This window comes from Rhea pennata, chromosome 5 (assembly GCF_028389875.1).
Source record: "Rhea pennata isolate bPtePen1 chromosome 5, bPtePen1.pri, whole genome shotgun sequence".
In the NCBI taxonomy this organism is placed as follows: domain Eukaryota; kingdom Metazoa; phylum Chordata; class Aves; order Rheiformes; family Rheidae; genus Rhea; species Rhea pennata.
In genome coordinates, this window is record NC_084667.1 from 43,281,653 (window position 1) to 43,306,824 (window position 25,172).

The 25,172-nt window shown below is 39.2% G+C and overlaps 1 protein-coding gene across 1 annotated transcript; it reads left to right on the forward strand.

Annotated features, from left to right (window-relative positions):
- Window positions 1-5,957: 5,957 nt before the first annotated feature.
- Window positions 5,958-10,819, forward strand: LOC134141418 (acyl-CoA (8-3)-desaturase-like). The gene is made up of 6 exons (XM_062577655.1): window positions 5,958-6,170; window positions 8,610-8,719; window positions 8,828-8,924; window positions 10,090-10,169; window positions 10,381-10,506; window positions 10,768-10,819. Exons 1-6 carry the CDS (start codon window positions 5,958-5,960, stop codon window positions 10,817-10,819), a joined length of 678 nt encoding a protein of 225 aa, XP_062433639.1.
- Window positions 10,820-25,172: the final 14,353 nt, after the last annotated feature.

Sequence of the window (25,172 nt, forward strand, 5' to 3'; positions counted from 1 at the left end):
ACATCCAGAGCATTGAGAAGTATCTCTGTAATCAGTGGACTGTCTCCACTGAACACAGAAAATGCTATAAAAATGCTGAGTAGTCTGAAAAAAAAAAATCAATCCCAAATATATGACAGTGTGAAAACAAAATGGTTTTGTCATGGGCACTTTCAGCTTGAAACCATTTTGTTTTAGTTCCTCTCTGAAAGGATATATGTAATGTTACCTGTGTGCTTCTGGAAGGAGGGGTGGGGAAGGGATTTTTACCAGTTGTATTCAAATCTTAAAAGTACAGAAAAGCCCCTGAGGATATGACTTCTGTGAAGTTAGAGGATGTGAAGAGGGTATAGCTTAGAAACTGCAGGTTGAATGAGCAACACAAAGTAGAAATATTAACTAGATGGCGCTTGTTGAAGCGATTAGTATTTTCCACTTTTTATAAAGAAGCTGGGTGTGTAATTACAAATGATGTGTATGTGAAGGCCACAGCAGAACTGCAATAGCAAACCGTTTTAAGTTTTATGGTTTTGCTGTGAAGCATTGCAGCACAATGTGAGAAGGATTTTAATAGGTTATTCAGAAATGCAACAAAAAAGATACGCAAGTTACTGTTCTGTGTAAAGGTTTATATGAGAAGACTTTTGGTGCTGGTGACAGGACTTAATTTTATGTCTCCTTATAGTTAATGTGGCAGAGTTCTCAGTATCCACCCTGATTTTTTACAGTTTACCCACAAGATGCAATCCAAAGCTAAGAGTGAAAGCCAGGTTTGCTACCATCCAAATGGTACAGTTTCTTTTTTCTTTTTTTCTTCTGCTGACAGTGTGGCAATTGTTCTCTTATGGATCAAAAAAAGAATATGTTGACTTATTACTACTATCTGAAGGAAGGAATGAAATAAAGCTAATAAAGACTTTGAATAGCTGGGCAATATAGACCCCTCAAGGCAGTAAAGAGAAGGGGGCCTCCACCTGCAAACTTAACTCGGTGCCATGTGTAAAAGAGCTTAGTTTTGCTTTTAGTTTTTCTTGACATTTACAAAAGTGCTGGACTTCCTTAAAATGTAGCCACATCTGAGATAAAAGGTGGTGTCTCATTAATTTAGAATATACTAAAAAAAGAGAAAACTCTACCTTTTTCTCTTTCTGACTGCTATTAGATCTTTAGTATACACATCAAGCAAATAGCTACTGGATTTTTGCCCCAAGCATTTCTGAAGAATAAAACTGTCTCTTTAAAAGATTCAGGAGATGTTCCAGGAGGTAGTCTTGTCATAAATGATGGATTCTCACTGAACTTTCATGCTGGAAAGACTTTTAATGATTTCAGTTTTCTTGTTGTTTTTGAAGTGTGACATGTAAGAGTCAAATGGGAGAGTCTTGAATGAGAATGGTCTGCAGTCCATGAAGGATCACAATTTTATATTAATAAAGGCACAGTACTGTTCCAACAAGGCTTCGGTCTAGCCAGAGTAGGGCAGAGAAACTCAGCTCTGTTTACATAGATAAATGCAGCAGTAACTGTAGATGCCTAAGTCCAAAATCACACTTCCCTGTGCTGTTGACTTCTAACCCTGGACACATGCACAGCCCATGCTTGTTCATTTTTCTTATATCTAAGTTCTCCTTCTGAGTGGGACTCTGAAGCTCATAAAGAAGATATCCTTCATCCAGGCTTGGCCAGGGCTTCACTTGATAAGCTTTCTCACAGCCTGTGTGACATGCTCCATGAAAATTTAGCAACCGTTTTCTTAGAAAAACTGATCAAAAGATTAATAGGTGGCACCTTGTATTGCAGAGTCAAAACTCAGAGTGCTTATCTGAGACATGAGAACTTGATGGTATTGTTTACCTGGACAGAATTGGAGTCACAGCTTCAAACTACCAGGAGGCAGCAGGGGTAGACCGTTCTGCAAGGGAAAGGAGTCAGGAGTCGAGATTGATGGCAAGGCAGGGCAGTGTCCTCACTGGCAAGTGTCACAGTCCCTCCATAAGAAGGGCAGAGCAGGCTTGATGGTGGTAACCATGGTCAGCCAGCAGTGCATTGATTGTCAGATAAGTCTGCAGCAACGAGGCCAGTAAGCCAGGATATCAAATCAGCAAGTCAGGATCAGAAGGGTACATGGCAGAGCTCAGTGTATGTGTGGATGAGGGCCTCAAGCACAGATGCAGCTTCCAAATGAAGCCGGGGGGGGGGGGGGGGGGGGGCACCCAGCAAGACTTCTCACAGTTCCTTTCTGTGCAGCTCTTTTCACAGCACTTTGATCCAAGGTTATGTGGCTGTGTCCCTTCAGAGATGGCCTTGAACACAAGCAGCCAAAACCCTGGAGAAGAGAAAGGTTGCAAGGCGTGTTGCTGCAGGGTCCTGACAGCATCTCGGACATGCTAGGGATGAGATTTTCCTGGAAGTAAAATACTTCATTGATATATAGCCTAGTACTCGATCTTTTTCTGGAGCAAGGACCACTCTGTGCTACGTCGGTTTACCTCCACTGGTTGAGTGAAAACTGCAACCATCTCTATGAAGCTGGATAAAAATCTTGATGCAATAATAGATCTACCAATTTGGCAGTCACTGGCTTTCTGGAAATCCTGACACCTATGTCAAGTGGCTATTGCAGGAAGACTCTTTGTCATAAATGCAACAATATAGAGTAGATCTACATATGTGTACTAGCTCCCCAGGTATTGGCCAGCATGTGGGCAGTTGTTGCAGAAAACTGAGTATGGAATAAATTCACTCTGAATGGTTTCTCCGTAGTTCCTCGGGGTGAAGAAGCCTATGGTGGCTTTCACCATCTGTCTGGGCTTTTCCAAGCAACTCTGGAGTTTGCCTGGTGACCTGGATAATCTAGACAGAGACGGCTTCTGCTTTCAACTTTGGGTGCAATGTACTATAGAGATGCGTTATTACAGGGCCCTCTGGATTGGATTTGATACTAAATAAATTCAGACCTGAAATTAAGATGTTATGAAATTAGCTGGTGTGGAGGACAGCTATCTTAAAGTTTCTAAGCTTAATTTCCCTAGCTAATAACACTGGTTTGGTGCATACAGGCACTCACCGTATGTTTTGGCAGCAGAACATGATCACTGACTGCACGTATAGGAATGGACATCCCGTATTTGTTGACCAGAATCTAGACCCATGTCTTTATCTGCCACGCTTCAGATAGGGTTAGATATCAAGCTGTTACATTTACAGGTTTCAGTGTAAGACAGTGGGAAATTTTCTGTACCTTCAGCTAGCTGCTGAATACCTTATTTTTTTGCAAGTATATAAAAAAAATCACATGCAGAAATTTGCAGTAGCTATTGCCCATTTTGTTACAACCTCCTAAACTATTTAACAAGCTTAATGCAAGACCAACCACTGCTTTATATGTATTGCGTACCAGAACCTGAACAGAAAAGACACATCACTAACTTTTATTTAGAGTAAGATAAAGGATTAAAAAAATGCAACCTGAGAGCATAGCAGAATTTATTCTTTCTGTGTTTTTTGCTGCCCTTTGATGAATATCCATAGTTACTTTTCTCTGTTACTTAGGGTGATTCAAGCATTGTCACATGTCAGGAACTTTAAGTTGCTGTTTTGGGCTTAACTGATTAATATGCAAGATGCTACATGATTTAAAGTCTTAGAATTGCACAATTTGCATTTCTGTGTTAGAATTACTGCCTGCTCCATGCAGGGCTCAAACAAAGGCAGGTGTCTCTACTTTGTGAATTTTGTGTTGGGCTAAGTTTCTTGCATGGTAGTGGGAACACTGAGGGGAAATGTGAATAAACAATTCATGCTTTTCTAACTTTGACTCTGTAGACTGTAGCTATTTCTTCCTGTCAAGACCAAACCGTGAGTAAGATGAGAGGGAAAAACTGGGAGGAATTATTTTGTGGAGAAGCTTTAGTTGAGACCTGTAACTTGTTAGGATTTAGACAGGAACTGGGCACTGTAGCAAACAACACTTACGGTTATAAACACTGGTACATTAAAAATGTTTGGGAAAAGGTAGTAAACTTGTGATTTCAGGTCTTAAATCAGTATTGCCAAGTAAAGGAATAGGATGAAAATGTAATGAGGGTAGAATATACCACATTTGCCATTCACTTGTACCTTCCTCAAAAGCACCCAAGGCTGGTAATTTCAAAGAAAAAGAACACTAGATTAAGGGATCCTGAATCTGAAGATGTAGGACAGTATTCTTGTATATATGAGCTTAATTCTTCTGATTGACCTGCAAAATTGCTTCTTGTTCCCAGGGATAATTAAAGTTGTATGGGACTCCATACAAAAGCATGTCATTGATTTCTCTTTGCTACTTATTAGAGCTTAGAATTCTTACTTTACTGCATTCCAGATACTCTCTGAATGTTAGAGGTACTTAGGTTTTTGGCTCAACAAGACTGATATTTAAGTAAGGCTAATCATGTAAGCAATTCAATTAAAAATAGTTTTAGAAACTCCTAATCTACATGCAAACTTCGTGTTTTCAGTTATTTATTCTCAACCCCACAATCTTTCAATGTCTGTTGCCTTATGAATGAATTACTTGAACAATGAGATGACTAAATGCCTGTCCTACACACAAGAAACTCTGAAAACAGTTGTATGCAAAGTATTGCCAATATGCAAGCTAAATTAACTGGAAAAAATAATGTCTTCCTTAATTTCACTATTGTAGTAGAACCCAGTATGTGTCCTGTTTCATTTTGCAAAACAACAGAATCTAGTCCTAACCAGTTTAAACGTTGCAGGAACTTTGGCCAATCACTTGGCTATACCATAAAAGGTCAACGGTCGACCCCTAACGAATGAGAAGAAACTAGAACCCTAGCAACAGGACACACATGTGCAGGATAGGAAAACGGAATGATATAAAAAGAGGAGCTGGGACCCACCCAGTGTGGCAGTTGGCAGAGCGGAGACTCCCCTGTTGCCCAGCGCTGATATTTGCCTATATCTTGCTTGCTGTAATTAATAAAATTCTTATATTGGCTACACTGATTGAGTGAAATTTATGACACTATGATCTGGTGGTATTTCGATTGACAATGCTTTTAGGTAAGACAGACACGTGAATTTAGCTTGGCAGGGTCATTTTAGTAACATGGCAAATCTCAAAGACCAAGGATGACTTGAAGATTGGGTTGTGACAAGACCTTTAGAGGCCTTGGAGCAGTCTGCTCTTTCCAGTATGCTAGCACAGAAGTTGGCTGCAGATGTTGAAGTCAGGCATTACAGTTAAATGTGAGACTTTAGCAAACATTTAATAGCAGCTTCTGGCTTTCTGCACAGGCTCAGCCATCCCATTTTGGCTCTGTGTGACATTATGGCATTCCACTGTATGGTAAATACAGGCTTCCCTAACATTAATGACTGTTTACAGGATTACAGGATGCTGACAGTCCTTCAGGTTTCTAACAAGGTCACTGTGTATTTGTTTTATTAGAGGCACTCAGAGCCTTGCTCAGATTTCTCTTCCTGGCTAACACCCATGTTCATTCAGCAAAATGGAAACAAGTTAACAGTTCCTAACAGTTATCCAGTTCTTAATGTTCTGTGAGGGTGCTCACTGAATAGCTAGCTCTCTTTGTCATTTTACTATCTCGTCTACCTAAATAACATTCTCCTAAATATTCATAAGTCTTTGTCTGTATGCACATTTGCATTTGGTGAAGTAGTCTACAGTTCCCATGTGCAATCAGGCCTTCCAAAGGGAACTCAAAGGGGCAAGAAGGAACAGGACTTTTATTCAAGGGTGTGTTGAAGTGCCTGGTGTGAACATGGAAGCGGAGGGAGCTTGGAAGGGTGTGTTTGGATAAGGGGAGCCAACCAGCCCTGGGAACATGGGGAGTGATTGGGAGTGGGGCTGTTCAACAGACAGGCTGACATGGTTCACCCTCTGCCTAGACAGAGTGCTGCAAAGCTTGGACTAGTGAATCTCAGTGCTGAACGTTCATCTAGCAGTGCTGATGGCTCCACAGACTGGCTCCATCAAAAAGGAGACACAACCTTTTCCAGCCTTTCTACAGCTTTTCACTTGGGAAGAGATGAGAATCCACAATGGCCAAGGTCAGGAACAATGGCTGGTGATTGACAGGAAGGTTTACAATGTCAGCGAGTTTTCCAAACGGCACCCTGGAGGAAGCCGAGTTATTAGCCACTATGCTGGGCAAGATGCAACGGTAAGATCTGGAAAGTCAGTTGAGGGAGGTGTATCAGGGTAGAACTATATGGTGGGACTCCAGCAGAGAGAACTTGTGGTGTTTGGCACTCTAGTTAGCCAGATAACGTAATGAATGGGTCTGTGCTGTCTCTAATTATGCCCTTTGGGATACCCCTGAGGTCAGACTTACCTGCTGTGCAAACCGTAAAGCTCTGTTTAGGTTCATTACACCCTGATATAAGCAGACCATATCCATGCAGGTTGTCTTGCCACCAGGCATGATCAGGCCTGCAGTCTTCCAGATCCTGAAAAGTGTGTGCATTGCAGATGGGAGAAAGGGAAGAGGTAAAAAGTGGTACACTTCATGTGAACTGCCACTGTAAGGCTGCTCTTTCAGAGTGACGTCAGTGCTGTCAGTGACAAGGAAAAGGTAACCAAAAATAGAGCAAGGGGGTGGGTAAGGAGAAGGTAATAGCCAAACATAAAGCGAAAGTAATTTGTGGGGCAGTGGAGCAAGAGGAGGAGTTTATCAAGAGAAGAACACTGTTTTGTACAGATGAGTGAAGGAGAAAACAGTCAAGCAAAGAGGTTATTTCAACAGAGGGAGAAGTAGAAAATTACTGGAGAAGTAACAGAGATAGCAGGGATGACATTTGGCTACAGGAGATGAGGAAAAAATCTGCAAATAGTCATTATTCAAAAGCAGATTTTCTGGAGATTCCTGCAACATTTTTTGATGTAGAAAGTTTCTTTAAAATAATTTGTTGTTTGTTGATAGAAATAATACATTTTAAGCAGATCTCACAGACTATTCACTGAAAGTTGTTATTGAATATGTGCATTTGAAACCTGCATGATGAGGGCATAAACATGTAACATGGGAAATCCTGGTTTAATTCTTGTCTTGATTAACTTTTTGACTTTAAGAAAGCTGCTTATCTGGTTCTAATCCTCAGTTTTCATTATGTAAAATGGAATAGTACTTTTTAACTAATGGACCACAATGGATCAGATAGGTTATTTTCACATTTCATTTCTCTCATCCTGCTCTGTATTCTGAGATGTATACACTTCATAGAAAAGCAGGACTGGAAGGTGTCTCAAAAGATCATCTCTGCGCGCCTTTGCATAAAGCCATGATCCAAGACATTTTTTCTGAATATTCTTGGCTTCCTTTATGTGCATTAATTTGCAAATATAGACAATATGCATTGCAGAACATTACACTGATATGAGAGGTTTGATGCTTTGTAGATGACAGTCTTTAAAGTTAATCCCTCAGATGGTGATAATCAGGGTATAAGAGAGGAGAGAAAAAAGAGCAGGTTGCAGGACTGAAAAGCTTGCTTTTCTCTGACAAAGGTCTCTGATGCTGAGACGGTAGATAGGAAATTCTGGGTAAAAGGATTCTGGCTCTTGCCTTTATGCTGCAGTATAGATAACTGTAGCTTGATTCAATCTTAAAATTCCTGGGAAGAGGGAGAGTCCTAAAAATCTATAAAAATCTATACAATGAGGGGAACAGAATCATAATGGAAAGGTACTCATAGTCTTCCAGCTCGGGACAGGGTTTCTAATTTTTCATTGTGACAAACTGCCTTAGTTGATATCTGTCGAAAGCCCATCTGCCCAAAAAGTCACTCTTCTCTGACTTCTTCTAGAGTCAGAGTACTCAGGTACTCAGAGATGGGTCTTCCCTGAACTGGAGTGCCAGACTGTGCAGGGAATATAGTTAGCCTCTTCACCTTCCTTCTGGAAAATTCACTGAGCAGATGGGCTAAGCAAGAGCTTTGGTTTTTCTGTCTCCTCTCTTCCACAGTTCAACTCTCCTTTCAAAACTGGTACTTTAAATGACAGATGAGTAGACAGATCTGTTTGTGTCACTAGCGTTACGTAGATCCCTAGAATATCAATCAATCCTAAAACTTTGAGGGAACTGTAAGAGATACCCTGCTATGTTAGTCATGCTGTACCTGGAGCTTCAGCCCACATTTCCTTTGGCCCTAAGGTAATAAAAGTTCATCACTGTTTTCTCCTAAGCATGGCAAAGAGACACCTCATTCACAGACCTGTTTTCCTACTCCTGGGTCCTATCCATAGGGCAGGACTGTTGGCTGGAGCCTTCTAAGGAAGGACTGTGCTGAATCAAACAGATGCAAAGACCTGTTTCCCTCTGCAAAGAGCTTTTCATCAAATACTTTCAAGTTTATTACCAGCCTCGCCCAGGTGCTTTTATGACATCTGGTTTCTTGAAACGTCTCCAGCTTCATTGAGCTACCTCCAGCTGTTGGCAAAGAAAGAACTACATGAGCAATTAGAAGAAACAAAACTTTAAAAATTTCTGGACCAAAGGAATTGGGATCACGTATTGTATCAATGACCTGGAAAATGTAGGGGCTGGGCATCTGGTGTTTGGACACAGCCCCTTTCTTACACCATTCCTTTATGTATTTCTCAGGATGCCTTTGTAGCATTTCACAATGATAAGACTCTGGTGAAAAAATACTTGAAATCTCTGCTAATTGGGGAGTTGGCACCAGACCAACCCAGCTCTGAGTCTAATAAAAAGTGAGTATCCTAGAATCTAGGTGTGGGAATGGAGTGGGGTTCAGTGTGGGAGGAGAGTATGGGAGGATTGGAGATATGATCAGCGTGTTGGTGTGTTTATCTGCCTAGGTACCTAGAGAGTACCTGGTTTATTTGGGTCTCACAGAAGAACCACATTCCAATGGAAATTGATTATGATAAGAATGAAGATTGGGTATCTACTCAGGTGAGAATATCCTTTCTTCTGGGAGCTATAGATCTGCTGTTCTGAATTATAGAACAAAGAAAATGTTGTTCTTCCTTGAGCTTTAAAGCTGTGTTAGTGAGATTAGTTCTTGCTGCTCACAGAATGGGCGTATATTTCGGTAGTAGTTGACACCTTTTAAACTTTTATTTGGAAAACAGGATACCATGATTAAAAAAAGAAATTCTATTTTGACATGTTTTCATAACTCTTTTCTCTTGAGTGATATTATGAATTCATATTGAAGGCATTCAGTCTTTTTTTTAGCTCAGCAAAGGAGAAGCAAATGAAGAGTGGATACCTTGTTTTTTAGCTATACAGCTTTACAGGTTTACAGCAGATGAGATTAATGAGATAAAATTTAATTCTGAGAAAAAAATGAGTATGTAAATACAGTTTACCTGCATCCACACAATCTACAGCATTATAATTCTGTAGAGTGTTTTCTAAGCTTTTTTCTTTGTAGTAAAGGAAAAAAACCCAATCTGGGACTCATATGACCAAATCTAGATATCTGTTTCTGAACACGTGCTACACTCATTGATGAGAAACAGGCATTTCTAAAGCATGATTCACTGTATCCTAAAATAGGCATCTAGAACAGGTCAGATGAATGGCAAGGTAAACATTTTTTTTTTTTTTTTTTTTTGTTGAATCTAAAGGTAGTCTAAGGTGATGAGCTCAGTTGGAGATTTCAGATTAAAGATATCTAAAGTAGGTGACGTGAATCATCCTCAATGTGTGCACAAATCCTTGTTCTAAAGCACTTATGACAGTTGGAGGAATCCAAAAGAATGTTTTTTTTTAGACATCTTTTCTGAGAGATGTGAGAACAACCTCTCTCTCTCTCAAAAAAAAAAAAAAACACCAACCCCCCCCCCAAAAAAAAAAAAAAAAAAAAAAACCACAGCAAAATCTGTGTGTGTGCCAGCAAAGCAGCTGTTCTTCTTGAGCTAAGAACTGGCTAAATTAACACATATCCCAACAACTTAGATTTTAGTTTAATTCTTCAGGGCAATTGTGGCTATAATCACTGTCCCTAAGCTTCCTTTTCAGCTACAGAAAGGTGGGGATGAATTGCTGAAGTTCCAGGCTTCCAGAAAAATAAAAGCTAAATCATGTTATTTCTGTCTTCCTTTCCTCCCAGCTCCGTGCAACATGCAATGTGAACCAATCCACGTTCAATGACTGGTTTACTGGGCACTTGAACTTCCAAATTGAGCACCAGTGAGTATGGTTATGGAGAGAAGAGTGGGAACAGTATGGGCTGCTTTTAAGTGAGAAAGGCCTGTTAGTCTCACAAGAGAAGAAATTCATTAGGAGAGCCTTTGGTCTCATTTGGAAACTATGGGGAGGGCAGGAACATATTCTGAACAGAGGCAACAATGGGTGGTGTAACCCATATCTTGCAACAGTTCCCTCTTATTCAGTCATACAGCCTGTTCCCCACAATGCCTCGACACAACTGCTGGAAAGCAGCTCCTCTGGTGAAAGCCCTATGTGATAAGCATGGCATTCAGTATAAAAGCAAGACTTTACTCACAGCCTTTGTGGACATTTTAAAGTGAGTATCACTAACAGTGTGTTTTTACACTGTAATGGCTTGCAAGGGAGGGACATGCACATAAGCAGCTGTTTCAAATCAACGTCTATCTAGAGATTAAATCTGGCAATTATTTAAATCATTTTAAAGGATTTTCTTGCACTCCTTCATGCTATGAAAAGGGAAACTATTATTTTTACATCTAAAACATTAAACACTTCTGCCTCCCCTGAAGCTCAATATTGTTTCTCTGTAAGTAATTTTTTCACTCTGTTTTTGCAGATCCCTGAAGGATTCTGGGGAACACTGGCTTGAAGCCTGTCTGCATGGATAGGAACTGGCAGCTCTTAAGAGGACTTCTTCACCAGAAGACATCTTCTGCAAAGGGTCAGCATGAACCACGAGAGTGTGTGCGCCCTCTGGAGAAGAAACTGGGGAAGTGGGCAAATTTCAGTAAGAATGGGGAGAAAGTGGACATCTATTTTTATTGCTTTCAAACTCAACATTTAGTGCCATGGAGCCATGATGAGCTGGGAAAAATATCTCTTGTATTGGCCTGATCGAGGGCTGAAACTGGTCTAGATCTTACCCTATAGAAGAAAATTAAAAGGAAATTTTTAGTGTTTTTGGCTTAATGGATCAGTGAATATGGGATATGGTAAAGCAAGCTGCAGGAATTCGGAGTGCATTGGTGGGGTGGATTTTTAAGGAATAGTTTATAATAGATAAAAAAAAAGCTTGCAAAGAACAAGAAGGTCTTGGGTATGATGGCATCACTAATGGCCTCAAGTGTACCACTTACACTGCTTAACTTAGGTGTTATAACTAGGACTGTTCATGGATTGAGCAGGGTGCCACATAACTAGATGCTAAGTTTTACATTTATAACAGCTGGTTTGAATGCAGTCCAAAGAGTATGTATAGTATGTATTATTTATATCTATAAATATTTTTGAGTGGTGAGTGTACTGTCTGATTTATTTTCTCCTATAATACATAATACAATTTTGCTGATATTATGAATAGGAGGTCAGAACTCAGGGAGAGGTTTTATTTTGAGTAATCTTTAGCATATCAAAGGAAATACCTATGAAAATTGTTAAGCTATTACTATGCGCTACTTAGTCATTTTTTTATGAGTGAAAAAGAGCACATAAGATATATGAAATGCTGTTTCTGTGGGGAGACATAGTTCCAGATGTGTGTGATATACAATTTTGATTTAAGGTATATAAGTTAAGCAGTTCTTTAACATGACAGCTATAGGGTAGTACTTGTAAAAAATGTATCTTGTAAACCTGAACTCCATCTTCAATACAGTTTATCACTTACTGTCATATTTTTAAGAGCAAGCGCCTCTGTGAATGTATAAAAATATGAATGGGTGCATAGTAAGAGATATAGAGTATCTACTTCTTGAATTATTAATTTAATTAGACCAGCTGTGATGACACTGGGGAGCAGATCAAGATCGCAAGGGTATTAATGGCACTCTCACTTTTATTGATTTTATATAAATTATTTTTTATCTAAGTACTGGCCTCCCAGTGATTTCAAGGATATGTGGGTATGTACATCAGCTGTTAAGCAAATAAATACATTTGTGGATCTGTTCTTATATCCAGAAAACAAATGAAGTCATACCTAACTCTCTCTTCCCATCTAGACCTCTTTGGTCCTTGCAAACTTTTTCTCTATTTCTGCATCCCCTAGAACCAGCTCCTTTCCTGGAACCAGCTCTTAACAGACTTTGTACTTGTGCTTAGCTGCTTGGCCACAAGAAGTACCTAGCCCTCCTGCTAGTTGTCCTGCAGATTTTTCACTAGTAGAAGGCAGAATGCCTACCTGTAAGTCGAAGGCAAAGCTGCGCTCCAAGAACATTGTATTTCTGCTCTTTCTTTGTGAGAGAGGCAAAAAAATGAAGAAGCTAGGAGGTGGTCTGTGCTAGAATATCTTCATTGAAAGTGCTTTAAAGCTTACAGGAAAAGTAAACTGGAAATGAGGCTATGTAGGAGATGAGCACTGATTAATAGACAGGAGAAGTAGAGCAGGATGCATGGAAGAACAGAGGAGGTGTATGGATATCAACTAATAACAGGAAAAAGAAGGCGATAACAGCTGAGCAGTGATAACATGGCTAGAATGAAGACGCTAGAATACAAGAATAAAATAGAAATATAGGAATAAGAATAAAGCACTTCTTTATGACTTTTACATTGAAAGACAAATACCTGTTCTAGTGAGAATTTATGGCCTCTGATTAAACTTTCATATTTTTGCAAATAGATGATAATTCAGTGATAGCATTTTCTAATACAACCAGCAGCTGACATAGTCCATTTTGAGAAAGTTGAGCCATGCTGACAATATCTATATTGTATTGTTTTCACCTGACTAACCTAAAACCACGAAGGTAGGCTGTTATGCTAAATAAATAAGAGAATTTGTTCATGAGAGCAAAGGCCATGTAGAAGAAAAGTAGAGCTCCTCCCATGCCATTCACGTCCAGAACTCTGTGCCCTGAACCTTGGATGGACAAACAACCCACTTGGAGGAGGAAAAGGTGAAACATCTTGCAGTGAAATATCACAATGGACAAATTGACCCAGCTGCAATCCGTTGATGAGCAACTTTATAGCCATTACAAGCTATGGACAACAAGTCTTCTTCTAGGTAACAAATACTATCAACCCCGTAAGTTAAATATCTCAGCACACAAAGCAGAAATTTGGAGTTTTTATTATTTCCTTTTGTTTTTGAAGACTATCTCCATTTATTCTCTTTACTTACAATTTATGTGCATATGTGCAGATACTAATAACACTGTTCCAGTGATTTTGTAATAAGATATCAACTGTCATTGAGGCTGACAGGGATCACTGCAGATGGTTTTGATTAAAAAGTACTGTTGTTCAAAATCTGCTTTGAATGTAATTTGAAAATTCTGTGAACAGTTTGAACAGTTCTGTGTTTCTAAAACCAAGGGGAATTATAATGTTGATATCCACAATTATGTAAGATCAGCACAACAAAAGAAATGTGGCACAATCACAGTCAGTTGTTAGGGACTGGCTTCTGCTCATTTAAATAAAGTGTATTATGCAGAATAATGCAGCTTCTATTATGCAGCAATCCCATGCTCAGCTGCTCATATCTTAATTCAGTGCTTAATTCCAATTGAAATAAGTGAGATCTTGATATTGTTTGGCTCTTATACCTGATTGTACTTGCATTCCCAAAGTTCCTCTGCCCTAATACAATCATTTCGTGTCATTTTAAATTTTCTGTGGTTCCTGTTCCGGTTCTGTGGTTCCGGAACCACTTTCTGTGGTTCAGGGCCTATGGATTTGTGGATGTCAAGTTTGCCTAGAAGATCTCTAATCCTATCCTCCTTGACCAAGGGAAATTCTTCCTTTCCTCCAGACTTTCTCCCCTGTCTCCAGGCTCTGGGATTCTTGAGGGCTTCCTTTAGCGGTAAAGACTGAAGCAAAGAAGGTATTTAGTAACTCTGCCTTCTCTGTATCCTTTGTCACGAGGCCTCCCATCCCATTCAGCAGTGGGCCCACATTTTCCTTAGTCTTCCTCTTGCCACTAATGTATTTGAAGAAGTCCTTCTTGTCCTTGACATCACTTGCTAGATTTAATTCCAGATGGGCCTTAGCCTTCCTCATCACATCTTTGCATACTCTGACAACATTATTATAATCCTCCCAAGTGGCCTGTCCCCTCTTCCATGTTCGGTGTACTTTTCTGCTGGAGTTTTGCCAGGAGCTCTTTGCTCATCCATGCAGGTCTCCTGCCCCCTTTGCTGGACTTCTTACTCATAGGGATGCACCACTTAAGCTTGGAGGAAGCGATGCTTGAATACTAGCCAGCTCTCCTGGACTCCCCTTCCTTCTACGGCCTTAACCCATGAGATTCCTTCAAGTAGGTCTCTGAAGAGCCCAAAGTCTGTTCCCCTGAAGTCCAGGGTTGCAATCCTGTTTATTGCCTTGCTTCCTCCATGCAGGATCCCGAGCTCCTCCATCTTGTGGTCACTGCAGCCAATGCTGCCCCCAACCTTCACATCTTTCACCAACTATTTTTTGGTGATTAGGACAAGGTCTAGCAGGACACCCCTCCCTGTTGGCTTCTTGACCACCTGTATCAAAAAGTTATCATCAATGCTCTGCAGGAGCCTCCTAGACTGTTTATGCCTAGATTTATATACATAAGTAAAGAGCAAGAGAACCTAAAAGCTTGAGTAGGAGGTGAAGTGCTTTCAGCACAGTGCCTTCTCCTGAGCAGACTGTGATAGACTCAAGTTTTCTTCAAATTGCATGGTTCAGGCTTTGCTCAGTTCAGAGGAGGTGCTACAAGATGGGCCACTTCAGAATGCTGTTGGCATAAGAAGTCTCAGTGCTTCTAACTGACTGTTCTGGCAGCTGTACCCATGGAGATGACGTGTCTTGAGGCATTTTGGTGAGGCATTTATAAATGGCTTTTGTAGGCCCATAAGACTTTGTTGTGGAAATACTTAAGTGAAACTAAACCACCGTCTGCTGTGCATATCTGATGAAGACCCTAAAGGTCTGTTTGTTTTCTCTATGCTCTATTAGATTTCATGAAAGGTACTCCCTTGTTTTCTGAGGCATCTTACTAATTAAATGTGCTGAGACTATACCTAACACACTGTCACTGATGGGAAGTGTAGTACTTCCCTGTTTATATTTTGTGTAGTATATTCTACAAATTGATCCAGAAACAGAAAATAGACATGAGGCTGTAGTCACACGGACTGTCATGCAGGAATGGGCAAACTTGAATACCAGTCTCTGTACTAATAACTGTTTAAGTATAATAGTTATCCCTCAAAGCTACCACCTCAGGAGCTGGAGACTCTTGTGGGACATAGAAGACTGATCTATGAAGTTCATCTGTACTTAATTGTTGCTCAGATGTTATCTGTAAGCACTTGCATTTTTGAAGAAACAGCTTTCCTATAAAGAGCCACATAAAGTTTTTTATATTTGAATTAAGGCTACTTTATTTCTAACATTAGAATTGCATGAGAAAAATCTCATAACAAAAATATTTGTTTCCAGGCATTGCTTTTCTGAATATTAAGAACGTCAAAGAAAAGAGGTACTTTTGAGAAGAAACATAATCAAAAGTCCAGCCTCTAGTAAAATACAATTTTGAATAAAAATCAAACCATAGGCAACCTCCTGGATGCTCCATTTCGAAGCTCTTACAGATAAGAGTAAACAAAAATGTGCAAAAATTGTTAGAAGGGTGAAGGTTCAGGTCATGTGTCTGGAAATCTCTCTAGTTTTGAAGTGACCAGGGCAAAACGAAGTATTCCAGAAGGGCTCTCGGAAGTGATGTGTGGAGAGAGCTGAACCACTTACATTCTTTCTCCTTCCACTCCAACTTCTAAGTTTCTTAAGTTTCCATCATCTCTTCTCCCAATTGACTAAACAGTCACTTCCCACAAGCAGTTTCTCTCTCAAATTGGTAATGGACACTGAACCTGTCTTCCTGCCTCCATCATCAAATCACCTATGTGACATACTTTTCAGGCAATTGTAACAACAACTATAAACAATCTACTACAGTAAAAGGAGGAAAGATATTGTAAATTTCTTCCCTTCTGTTCCACTTTCTTTCTTTTCTTAGTATGCAGCTCTTGTATTTCCCTTTCACTTCTCTGCTTTTCCCCTCAAACTTTCTTGATCTTTTATTTAATCATTGTCTCCTTTAATTCTTTTCCAAATGCATTTCCATCAATCTTTTTCTTGCCTTCAGCTGGAGTACATTTCTCATCTGCTCGTGATTAGTTTCTTCTCTTTAAGTTTCTTCTCTTTAAGTTCTGACAGTCTGACAGTTTTCAAGGATGCTGGCTTGGTGGCCGTTTGTATGGATAAATAACGCCAATGAAGCTACAGCAAATATACTACACAGAACAAGTAGTAGTGTGAAACTTTGGGAATAAGGTTAGGCTTGGCTGAGCAAAGCTTACTTCATTATGAAGGGCAGTATAAATAGTTCCCTTCCCTCTCATAAATACATATCTTTGCTTTTGCTTATCATTCTGATCAGCAGAATCTTTGCTGATTTGGGGAGGTACTAGTCATCATGGAAGATGACTAAAGGAATTTAGAAATGGGAAGAACAAAGCCCTTTTCTACTGACATCCTACTCTGTGTGGCAGGACTACAACTCAGCACCTTCTTTCCTCCCACCAAAGGACAAAATGATTCCCATGAGACTTGTTCACTGATTCCTCTTCCCACCCACCCCTGCAAAAAATTATTAGAAGTTTTCAATGTTATTGAAGAGTCTAAAATAATTGACTGAAAGACAACTTGTTTTTTGTCTGACATGAAGGAAGTTATAATGTATATTTTAATAAATATCTATTACGGGACATTGACCAGAAATAAGGGATCTCTACAAAGAAGTCTTTGAGGACATTAAAAGCTACATACCAATTCAGCATCTAAAATGTCTTTTCTTCAGGCATTGTCTGTATCTGGCTCAAAAGGTGTCTTTTGCTGTTATTCTAAAGCTCTCTGAGTGATGATTCATGCTTCTGTGCACGTACAGAACTGCCTCTGTCTGAGCAATTTTCACTGTATCACCCACTGTGGGTGAAGCATGTTAGTTAATCCTATTTGCTGTGTCCCTGGAGGGGGCTGATGCAGTAGGCATGCTCAGAGTACTCCTGACCTACTAGCAGGACTGTGTTTCTCAAAGAATTTTTATGTCCATTTTCTTTCTAAAACGGGGCTAGAAGAGCTCCTCCACTTTTTTTTTTTTTTTTTTTTTTTTTTTTTTTTTTGGTAGTACACTAGAGTGATTATGGAGTGTGATTGCAGAGGTTCAATTCTTTCCCTAGCAAAAGAGATTCAAAGCCATGTTCCCCACCTCTCACCCACCTATGGACTGGATAGTGATATGTTCCCACCATGCAACAAAGAATTAAAGACTGACAAAACTGTTCTCTCTTTTTTGCTATTTCTAGTCTAGTTCTTAGAACACTTCTTGGACAAGAATATTTTCCCCATTTTAGAGGCTTTACACACCTTTGATTCAGTGTTTGCTGATAAATGCAAAAGCAATTCCATCTTTCAGAACCACATCAATAAGCCTGCTATAGTATCTAAACTGTTACCCTTAAGTTGTACTTCTAAAAGAAGAACAATGAACCTGTTCTTGCTCAGGCTCCACAGGGTATCAGAAAATGGTGTGCCACGACCAAGCCAGTTGTTCAAACGTTGGATTTTTTTTTTTTTTTGGGGGGGGGAGAAGGTAGGTATTCTTTTTGAGGAGATTTCTATTGAGTCACATGCCCTGTGCACACATGCCAGAGACTGAGAAGTTCCATGACAGGTCTCTGATGCAAGGAGGGAGGAATTTAAAATGAGGATTGTGTCTCTCCTGTGCCTTCTCTGTATTCATTAGTATCATATAGAATAAGACAACAAGGTATCTTGAGTGTTAGAGGATGGATAGTTATATGCAGAAGTGCAGAACAGGTTCTGAGTGAGAAACGGAGCTTAATGGAAAGATCACAGACCAGGCAAATGAGCATTAAGGAGCCTATGTGAGTCCATGTGTAAGGGAAAGCTGAAACAGGAATTTTGTTCCTCATGTTACGGGATACCAGAGGGTTTCTCAGATTGGTTCTGTACATGCCCAACTGGGAGAATAGCTTCACCCTGCTTCAGTTTAAGTATCTAGTATTAAAACTCTTGGGCAGTTCATTGGGCAGTTTAGGATTATCTACTTACCACTGCAGCACAGTTCTTGTGCCAAAAATGGTATGCTGACATGTGCAGTTTTCTGCCAACATAGCATAGAGAATATTGAGTAAGAACAAGTTAATTATGTAAATAAAGCCTATACACTCTGCAAGTCTTACTGCACACAGGAGTCTGTGTGACCATAATCTTCCCTCTGGCTCATTATGTCATTTCTGTGAGCAAAGTTGTGCACAGCAGCTGCAAACCAAGTATGTCACTAAGGCTTGCCTGGGTTTGCCTGTGCACTTACAGCCTATTATAACAGTGCCACATACACAGCTCTACCTGTGTCTACATGGCCACACAGAACCACATTCATACTAGACATTCTGAAAAGTCTGTGTAATAAAGGTAGACACATTTATAAAATAGCACTGCTAGCCTCATTGCATTTTAATGTAGTGTTGTACAGCTTAGCATATGGTAGCTGATTTTAAGAAGTGGCTTAGTCCTCACTACTACATAATATAAGGCATAACATACTGGTTTATACTCGTTACACTTATCTTGAGTAATTTCTTTAACTTCTGCAGTGACGGGTCTGGCTAGAGAAGATTTTTTCATAGTTAATATACACTCTTAGCTGTTTAGCTTTTCGGATTTTCAATACATTGAATATATCCTTTACAAATTTGTTAGGCTTCCAAGTGTAATATATGACCTAAGCATGCACATATAAGTCAGTCTGTGGGTCAGTTCAGGGCCCAGAGAATGTAGTGTGATATCTTAAAAGATACTTGTGAATCAATCCTGCTATTTAGATGCTTAAATATCTTTAGAAATCTGATTCTTACCTTTAAAATAGGCATATCAAAAAAGCAGCAGGTGGCATATGAGAGACCGTGTTAGATCAGAGCAATGTTACAGCTAGCCCAGTATCCAAAAATGGATGCCTGAAGAAGAATATAAAATCAGATTCAATAAGGATTAATGATAATGTCTATTTTATTTTCAGCTATGGACTGGATGCACAGTGATGTACCCAATGCGAGAAGGAATATAATGACTACTCTTGGAACTCAGATGATGCCTGACAGTGATTTAAAGAGTAACTGTTCTCAGGAATTACTCATCCCATTCCCATTGACCTACTAGGAACTTTGAAAATCCCACCCTCATGCTGGAGTGTTGAAGTCTAACCTTCTTATGCTCCTCTTGAACTTGTGAAATAGCCTGAGCCACTTTAGCCTGTTAAAATAGAAATAGATTTTCCAGGCTGCACTTCCTCCTGAGGCTGAAAAAAGATTTGTTTCAGCCTTTTAAAATTTGTTGAAATAGGCACTAGAGCAACACATACTCTACACCATTAAAAAAAAATCACAGCAGTAGTATATATGAAAAAATCATCTTTGTTTCCATGTGCATTCAGAGAATGCACACTTTTAGCTCCCACATCACAGTAGGAGCTTACCTAAAACCAGCAAGCTATGCCATACAGTGATTTCAGCATAAAATTCCCTGTATTATCCCTGTTTTCCGAGAATGAGCAGAGTCAGCTGGTTTCAGACTGTGCTATCTTGCTATTCCATCAGACCCTGCTGAGATTTCAACACACCATTCTGAAGCTCCAATATGCTGACTCAGAAATGCTTTTCGACATCAGCCATGCACATGAATGAGCAAAGCAAAGCAGGTATGCACCGCTCATAAAAATGCTCATTATAACAACTTTACGTGTCAGCTGTGGGACATGTGCTCAAAGTTTGATATTGCAGCATACAAAATTTGCTCAATATATAGGATGATGATGTAAGCTTCCTAGCCCTACAAGCAAAGCTGCAAGCTGTGTGGGTGTGGGAAAATGAAAGAGAGGTTCTCAGGGTACTTTTTAATCCTTTCTTATTAATTCACTACTTCTGACTGCCCTTATCAACTTTTAAATAAAAGAATACTGTCAGTAAGGAGCTGTGACATTCTGACAGCCAGTGAGGCGAAACAGTGTTTTACTTTTGCATATAATTAAGTAAAGAGGGTGAAATAGTTGGTTTGCTCTCTGAGCTTTGGAGTGTCAGGCTTATTTCGGGCCTTTTTCTTTTCATTCTCTTCCATTTTATGAATGTAGCAACAAAAGTTCCTGTAAAAAGGAATCAGTGTTAAGCCTAGCAACAACTGTTTACCTCACGGCTGCATTCCAACTGAAAGATTTTATTTGTGCTAGAACATGCATGACAGATTGGGTTTTTTTTATTTTTTTGGCAGCTAACGGCTAGGTCTGTCCTAAAAATCTTTTGGCCCTCCCTGCAGCCCTCTCACCACTTTAAACGCTTGTATAAGGCCAATGGCAAAGACAGGAGCAGATCTACTCTGTTATAGCACTTTAGGGCCTATTTCTCCAAAGACGTGTGAAGGGAAGGCCATGTCCCAATCACGCTTCTTGGATCTATGCTTCTGCTCAGTCACACACAAAGAAGCAAGCTGTGTATTTATTATTTCCTTTCTTTGCATAGCTGTTAAGAGGCACAATTTTTCTCCACTAGTACTTCTCAAAGCAGTGCTTCACTCAGCCACTTCCACGCTGCTCTAGTGACCTAGCAGTACTATCAACACATCCCAGAGAACGGGGCATTGGTTTGGTTATGGGAATTAGTGTTCTTTTTTTCATGCTATTTTTTTATTAGTCTTTGAACATCTAATGAGAACTTAAAAGTATAAGAGTAAAAATTTATTAGCATGCAGATAAGAATATTTGGGGGAAATAGGTAAGGTGGGCTGTATCTGAACTGAGGAAACACTGCACATAGGAGGGAGATAGTAATGTTGGAAACCCAAGTATACACTGTTGACGAGTTGAATCCGACACTCAAGATTTTACTTTTTCTTAAGTGTGGGCTGCTGTCAAGGAGTTGAATGCAACACTTCTTAAGACATGACTTCTTATGGTGAAGCTGATGGTATGTTTGAGCTTAACATCTAGGGCATTTCTAGGTGGAATGCAGTTGTCGCTGCATGTTGTTATCTGCCTCATTTCCATGTGTAACAACATATCAATTGTCATCAATCTTATAAGCCTTTAAAGATTTCATTTCATCTACCTTGAAAACCACTTTCTACCTTGTATTCCCCACTGATATTTGAGAACTTATGGGATGAATAGGCTAGTGGTCTCTCTGAGTTAAGCAGCAGAGGATTGACTGGATTAAGCATTAGCAGTCAAGGACCCTCAGCTTTGATTTTCAGTCTCTTGACAAGTGCAACACATTATTCTGGTCATGTTGCTAATGATATCAGTGCTCCGTTCGTATTTTTCTTTCCACAGAATTCATACAATGAAAGACCAAAATGTAGACTTTAAGCTTTACTTGATTAGATTGCAGTGCATTTTGAGTTAATCTTTTGAAAAAAAAAAAGCCAAATCTCTGCTGATTTTTCTTTTTCTGATTTTCATTAAAATCAATAAAGTTCTGAAGAAAGCAAGAGGTGTGAAAGTCTCATTGAAGGAGATGAAGGCAAACACTCAGCTCTCTGTTCATCTCAGCAAAACACAAAACAGGTAGGTGACCCTAATTTTATCACGATTACTTACTGGGACTGTGCCTAAATTTATCTGAAGAGGTATACACTATACTGCCTTCTGTGGAGCTACCATGAGCATACCATTTTAGACTGTAGCATAAGATGTTTGTTAAAAATGCTTAGAGGCAATTACAGTTAAGAAATGTGGTTCAGATATAGTATGAATACACATTTAAAATTATCATCTCACTTCAGCAATTTCCATGTAATTTAACTTCAAATATAATCAACAGGTCTTTTATTAAATTTAGGCTAGGTAAGCTGTGCTTGCTTGTTTACTAACAAAAACACTTGTGATGATAATCACTACATTTTGTAATTTCCTAAAGTTGCAGCATCTATAGTCACATAAATATGTTACAATCTTATTTTTTGAATGTAAAAGATCAACTCTCTAGTCCTTGCCTTTATTTTCAAGCTCTCTTGCTCAAATAAAATTTGACTATAACCCAAAGACTCACAAAGAAGGCAGCAAATAAAGAGAACCTGAAGTAGAGACAGTGAATGTCTTGCTATATTTCCAATGCAATCACTCTTTATTTAAGCTCTCCTTTATTTTCTACTCTATGTCAGGTTAAAATATATGTGTGTGTTTGTTTATTTTAAACAAGTGGATGTAGTAATGGTTGATGACTAATCTCTACTTCATATTCTGGACTCAGATCTCAGGGAAACCCTGAATTAACAGTGAATTATGGATTTTCACAAAAGGTCAAAAGCAGAAAGAGTTATAATCTAATATGAAGTCCAGTGTTAAATACAGGTAATTGGAGTCTGCTCACTTGTAATTCAAGCAGTGTATGATTTATTTCTTCTTCACTTTCCACCCTGGTAGATTACAAAATATTTAATATTTCTAGGTACTTGTTTGCCAATTATGGTAAAAAGCCATTGTGTGCACAAGTAAGAGAAAATAGTTTAGAATGGCATGCTGGATTGCATGGAAAAATAAATTCGTATATGTGTAACTTCCTTCTCAGCTTTCTTAACAAAAGGTGATTGTGGTGGATTTGCAACAACATGAGTTGTCCTCCCTATTTGCCTCCAATGCCTTATCTGGCAGGTTTAAGCTTGCAGAAGTCATGTTCTTTCAGGTGAGTTAATTTTGTCTCCCATTTATTTTAGATATATAAAACAAAGTGGATGATGAGAAGTTTCCAATTAAAATTGGGTTTAAGCCCCTGCTCCTTAATCCCTTGAAGTAGTGGAAAGTGGAAAATTCTTGAAAGTGGCAAGATTACACTTAGAGTTAGTGGTCTCAAAGATATGTTGCATGAAGGATAAAAGAGGAGGGTGAGATAGATGAAGTGGAAGCTATTAAGTCCAACATTGAGATCTCAGGCTTCCAGGTGAAGTCTAAATTTTCTAGGTATACCTAGAGCTTGTAAACCTAAGCATTGCAGGTGAATTTTTATTTACTGTATATGGAGACCTGCAAACAGAGTCATACAGATCTTAGGAGTCCATAGCAATTATCTTATTTATTGTCTAATGCAACAGTAACTGGTTGGGACCAGCACGCTGCTAAGCAAAGCAGCATCTGCTCACCAGCCCCAAGGAGTGTGCTGGCTAGGCCATCATTAGTCCATTGGGGAAACGTCAGCCACTGCAGCACCTTTGCAAGGGCAGATCTCCAGTCTTGCTGAGCTCTTATCTGTTGACACTGCCTTTATTCTTCAGAGCTTTCTACCTTTTCATGTCAGCAATTTCCTCCTGAGTCTTGAGTTATTATCTGTTACCATAAACAATCTCACTTCTGTCTTCATTTTCACTTTTCTTAGCTTACATGGCCCTAGCTTATGTACTTGCTTGATTACAGTCATCAGCATTTTTTTCAGTAAAAATGGACTAAGGAGGCAAAGCTGTGCTTTAGAAAACTGGGGCCTGCATCTCAGATGGTTGAATCTCACAAAACTGAGCCATGGGCTCCAGTTCTCTTCCTTTATCTTGCTATCTTTTGATCTTTGATGGCATTTATTATGCTTCATATCAGGATCTAGTATCTTGTTTAAGCCTCTAGTTATACCTCTGCCTAGTGACTGCCATCACTAGCTGAGTATGGTGTTCTGTTAGCAGAAGTTATGCCTAAATCTTGTTGTTCCCTGCTACCACGGCTCACACAGGATGTAACACTGCTGTGTTACTGCTGTGTTCTCAAAGCACAGAACTGTAAGTCCAAACTGACTTAGTAAACAAGCTGTATCAAGGACCTAACTAGCAGCACTTGTAATGGCAGAAAAAATACTAGAGGATTAAGCATAGATTAGAAAAATGTGTTATCTGTTGAGGGGTATCAAAAAGAATTTTTGCCAGTGATGAATGGTTGTAGACCAACTTCAGTTGTGACTTTAACTTACTTTAGTCATATTGTAGAATGACTGAAGTTTCTCTTTCTTGTTCTGCAACTCTGGCAGCTTGGGATATTAAATATGGTGCAATGTGGTGTTGCAGCACTGCACAATGAAAGCAGAGATCTGTACCTTAAGGCTGTAGCAAGTCTGGCTTAACATCTACTTAAGTCTCATTGTGAAATGCTGCTTTACTAGCATCAGTAATACAAGGTTATGCTAATAACCTTATATTACAAAAGTGAATTTCATTAGCATGGAACACTTGCTCTTCTTCAACTCATAACACCTCTATACAGTGTTCTAATATGTATTTTTGTCTTACCAATAACTGCAGATATTATATTCCTACAGGTGAAGAACGTATTGTTACATATTATTCTACAAGCATCAGTACTTTGTAATGATAGTGGCACAGGAACTACTATCAAGACTTCAAAATCTAGAAATATCTACTGTTCACTAATGATTAGATTTGGGTTGGTATGGCTGTTGTAGCTGAGATCTGGCACTAATACACTTTTACTGCCTGTAGTGCCAAGGGCTAATACTGGGCTGAGCGTTATGACCAGCTCAAGTTTTGCTGGGGTTATGACTTTGTTGTGGTTTTCCAAGACTAGAAACTCATTGGACTTTTATTCATCAACCGTCTTGACTGCCTATGTTTTTACCAACTTTTCTAAGAGGTTGACATTCTTTTACATATAAACTCATATGCCACTATCATCAGTTGCCATTGCTCTTAGTTACAAGCTGATATTACTGAGACATTACCATACAAGAAAACAGTAACAGTTGCTAGAAGCTATCTCTCAAGTTTGATTAATTCAGCTATTGAGGAAGCTTGTCTAAGTTGCACATAGTCCATTTTTATAAGCTATGATAGGCTGTTCCAATTCTTGCAACAAGTACCTTATTCCATCTCATTTATTAGTTAATACTTCATTATTGATCACAGTCACTAATCTTAGGCTACTGATCATTGCTGTTAGAGTGATTGGAGCTTACTGCTCTTGCTGTGAACGGCTTTCTGATTTTT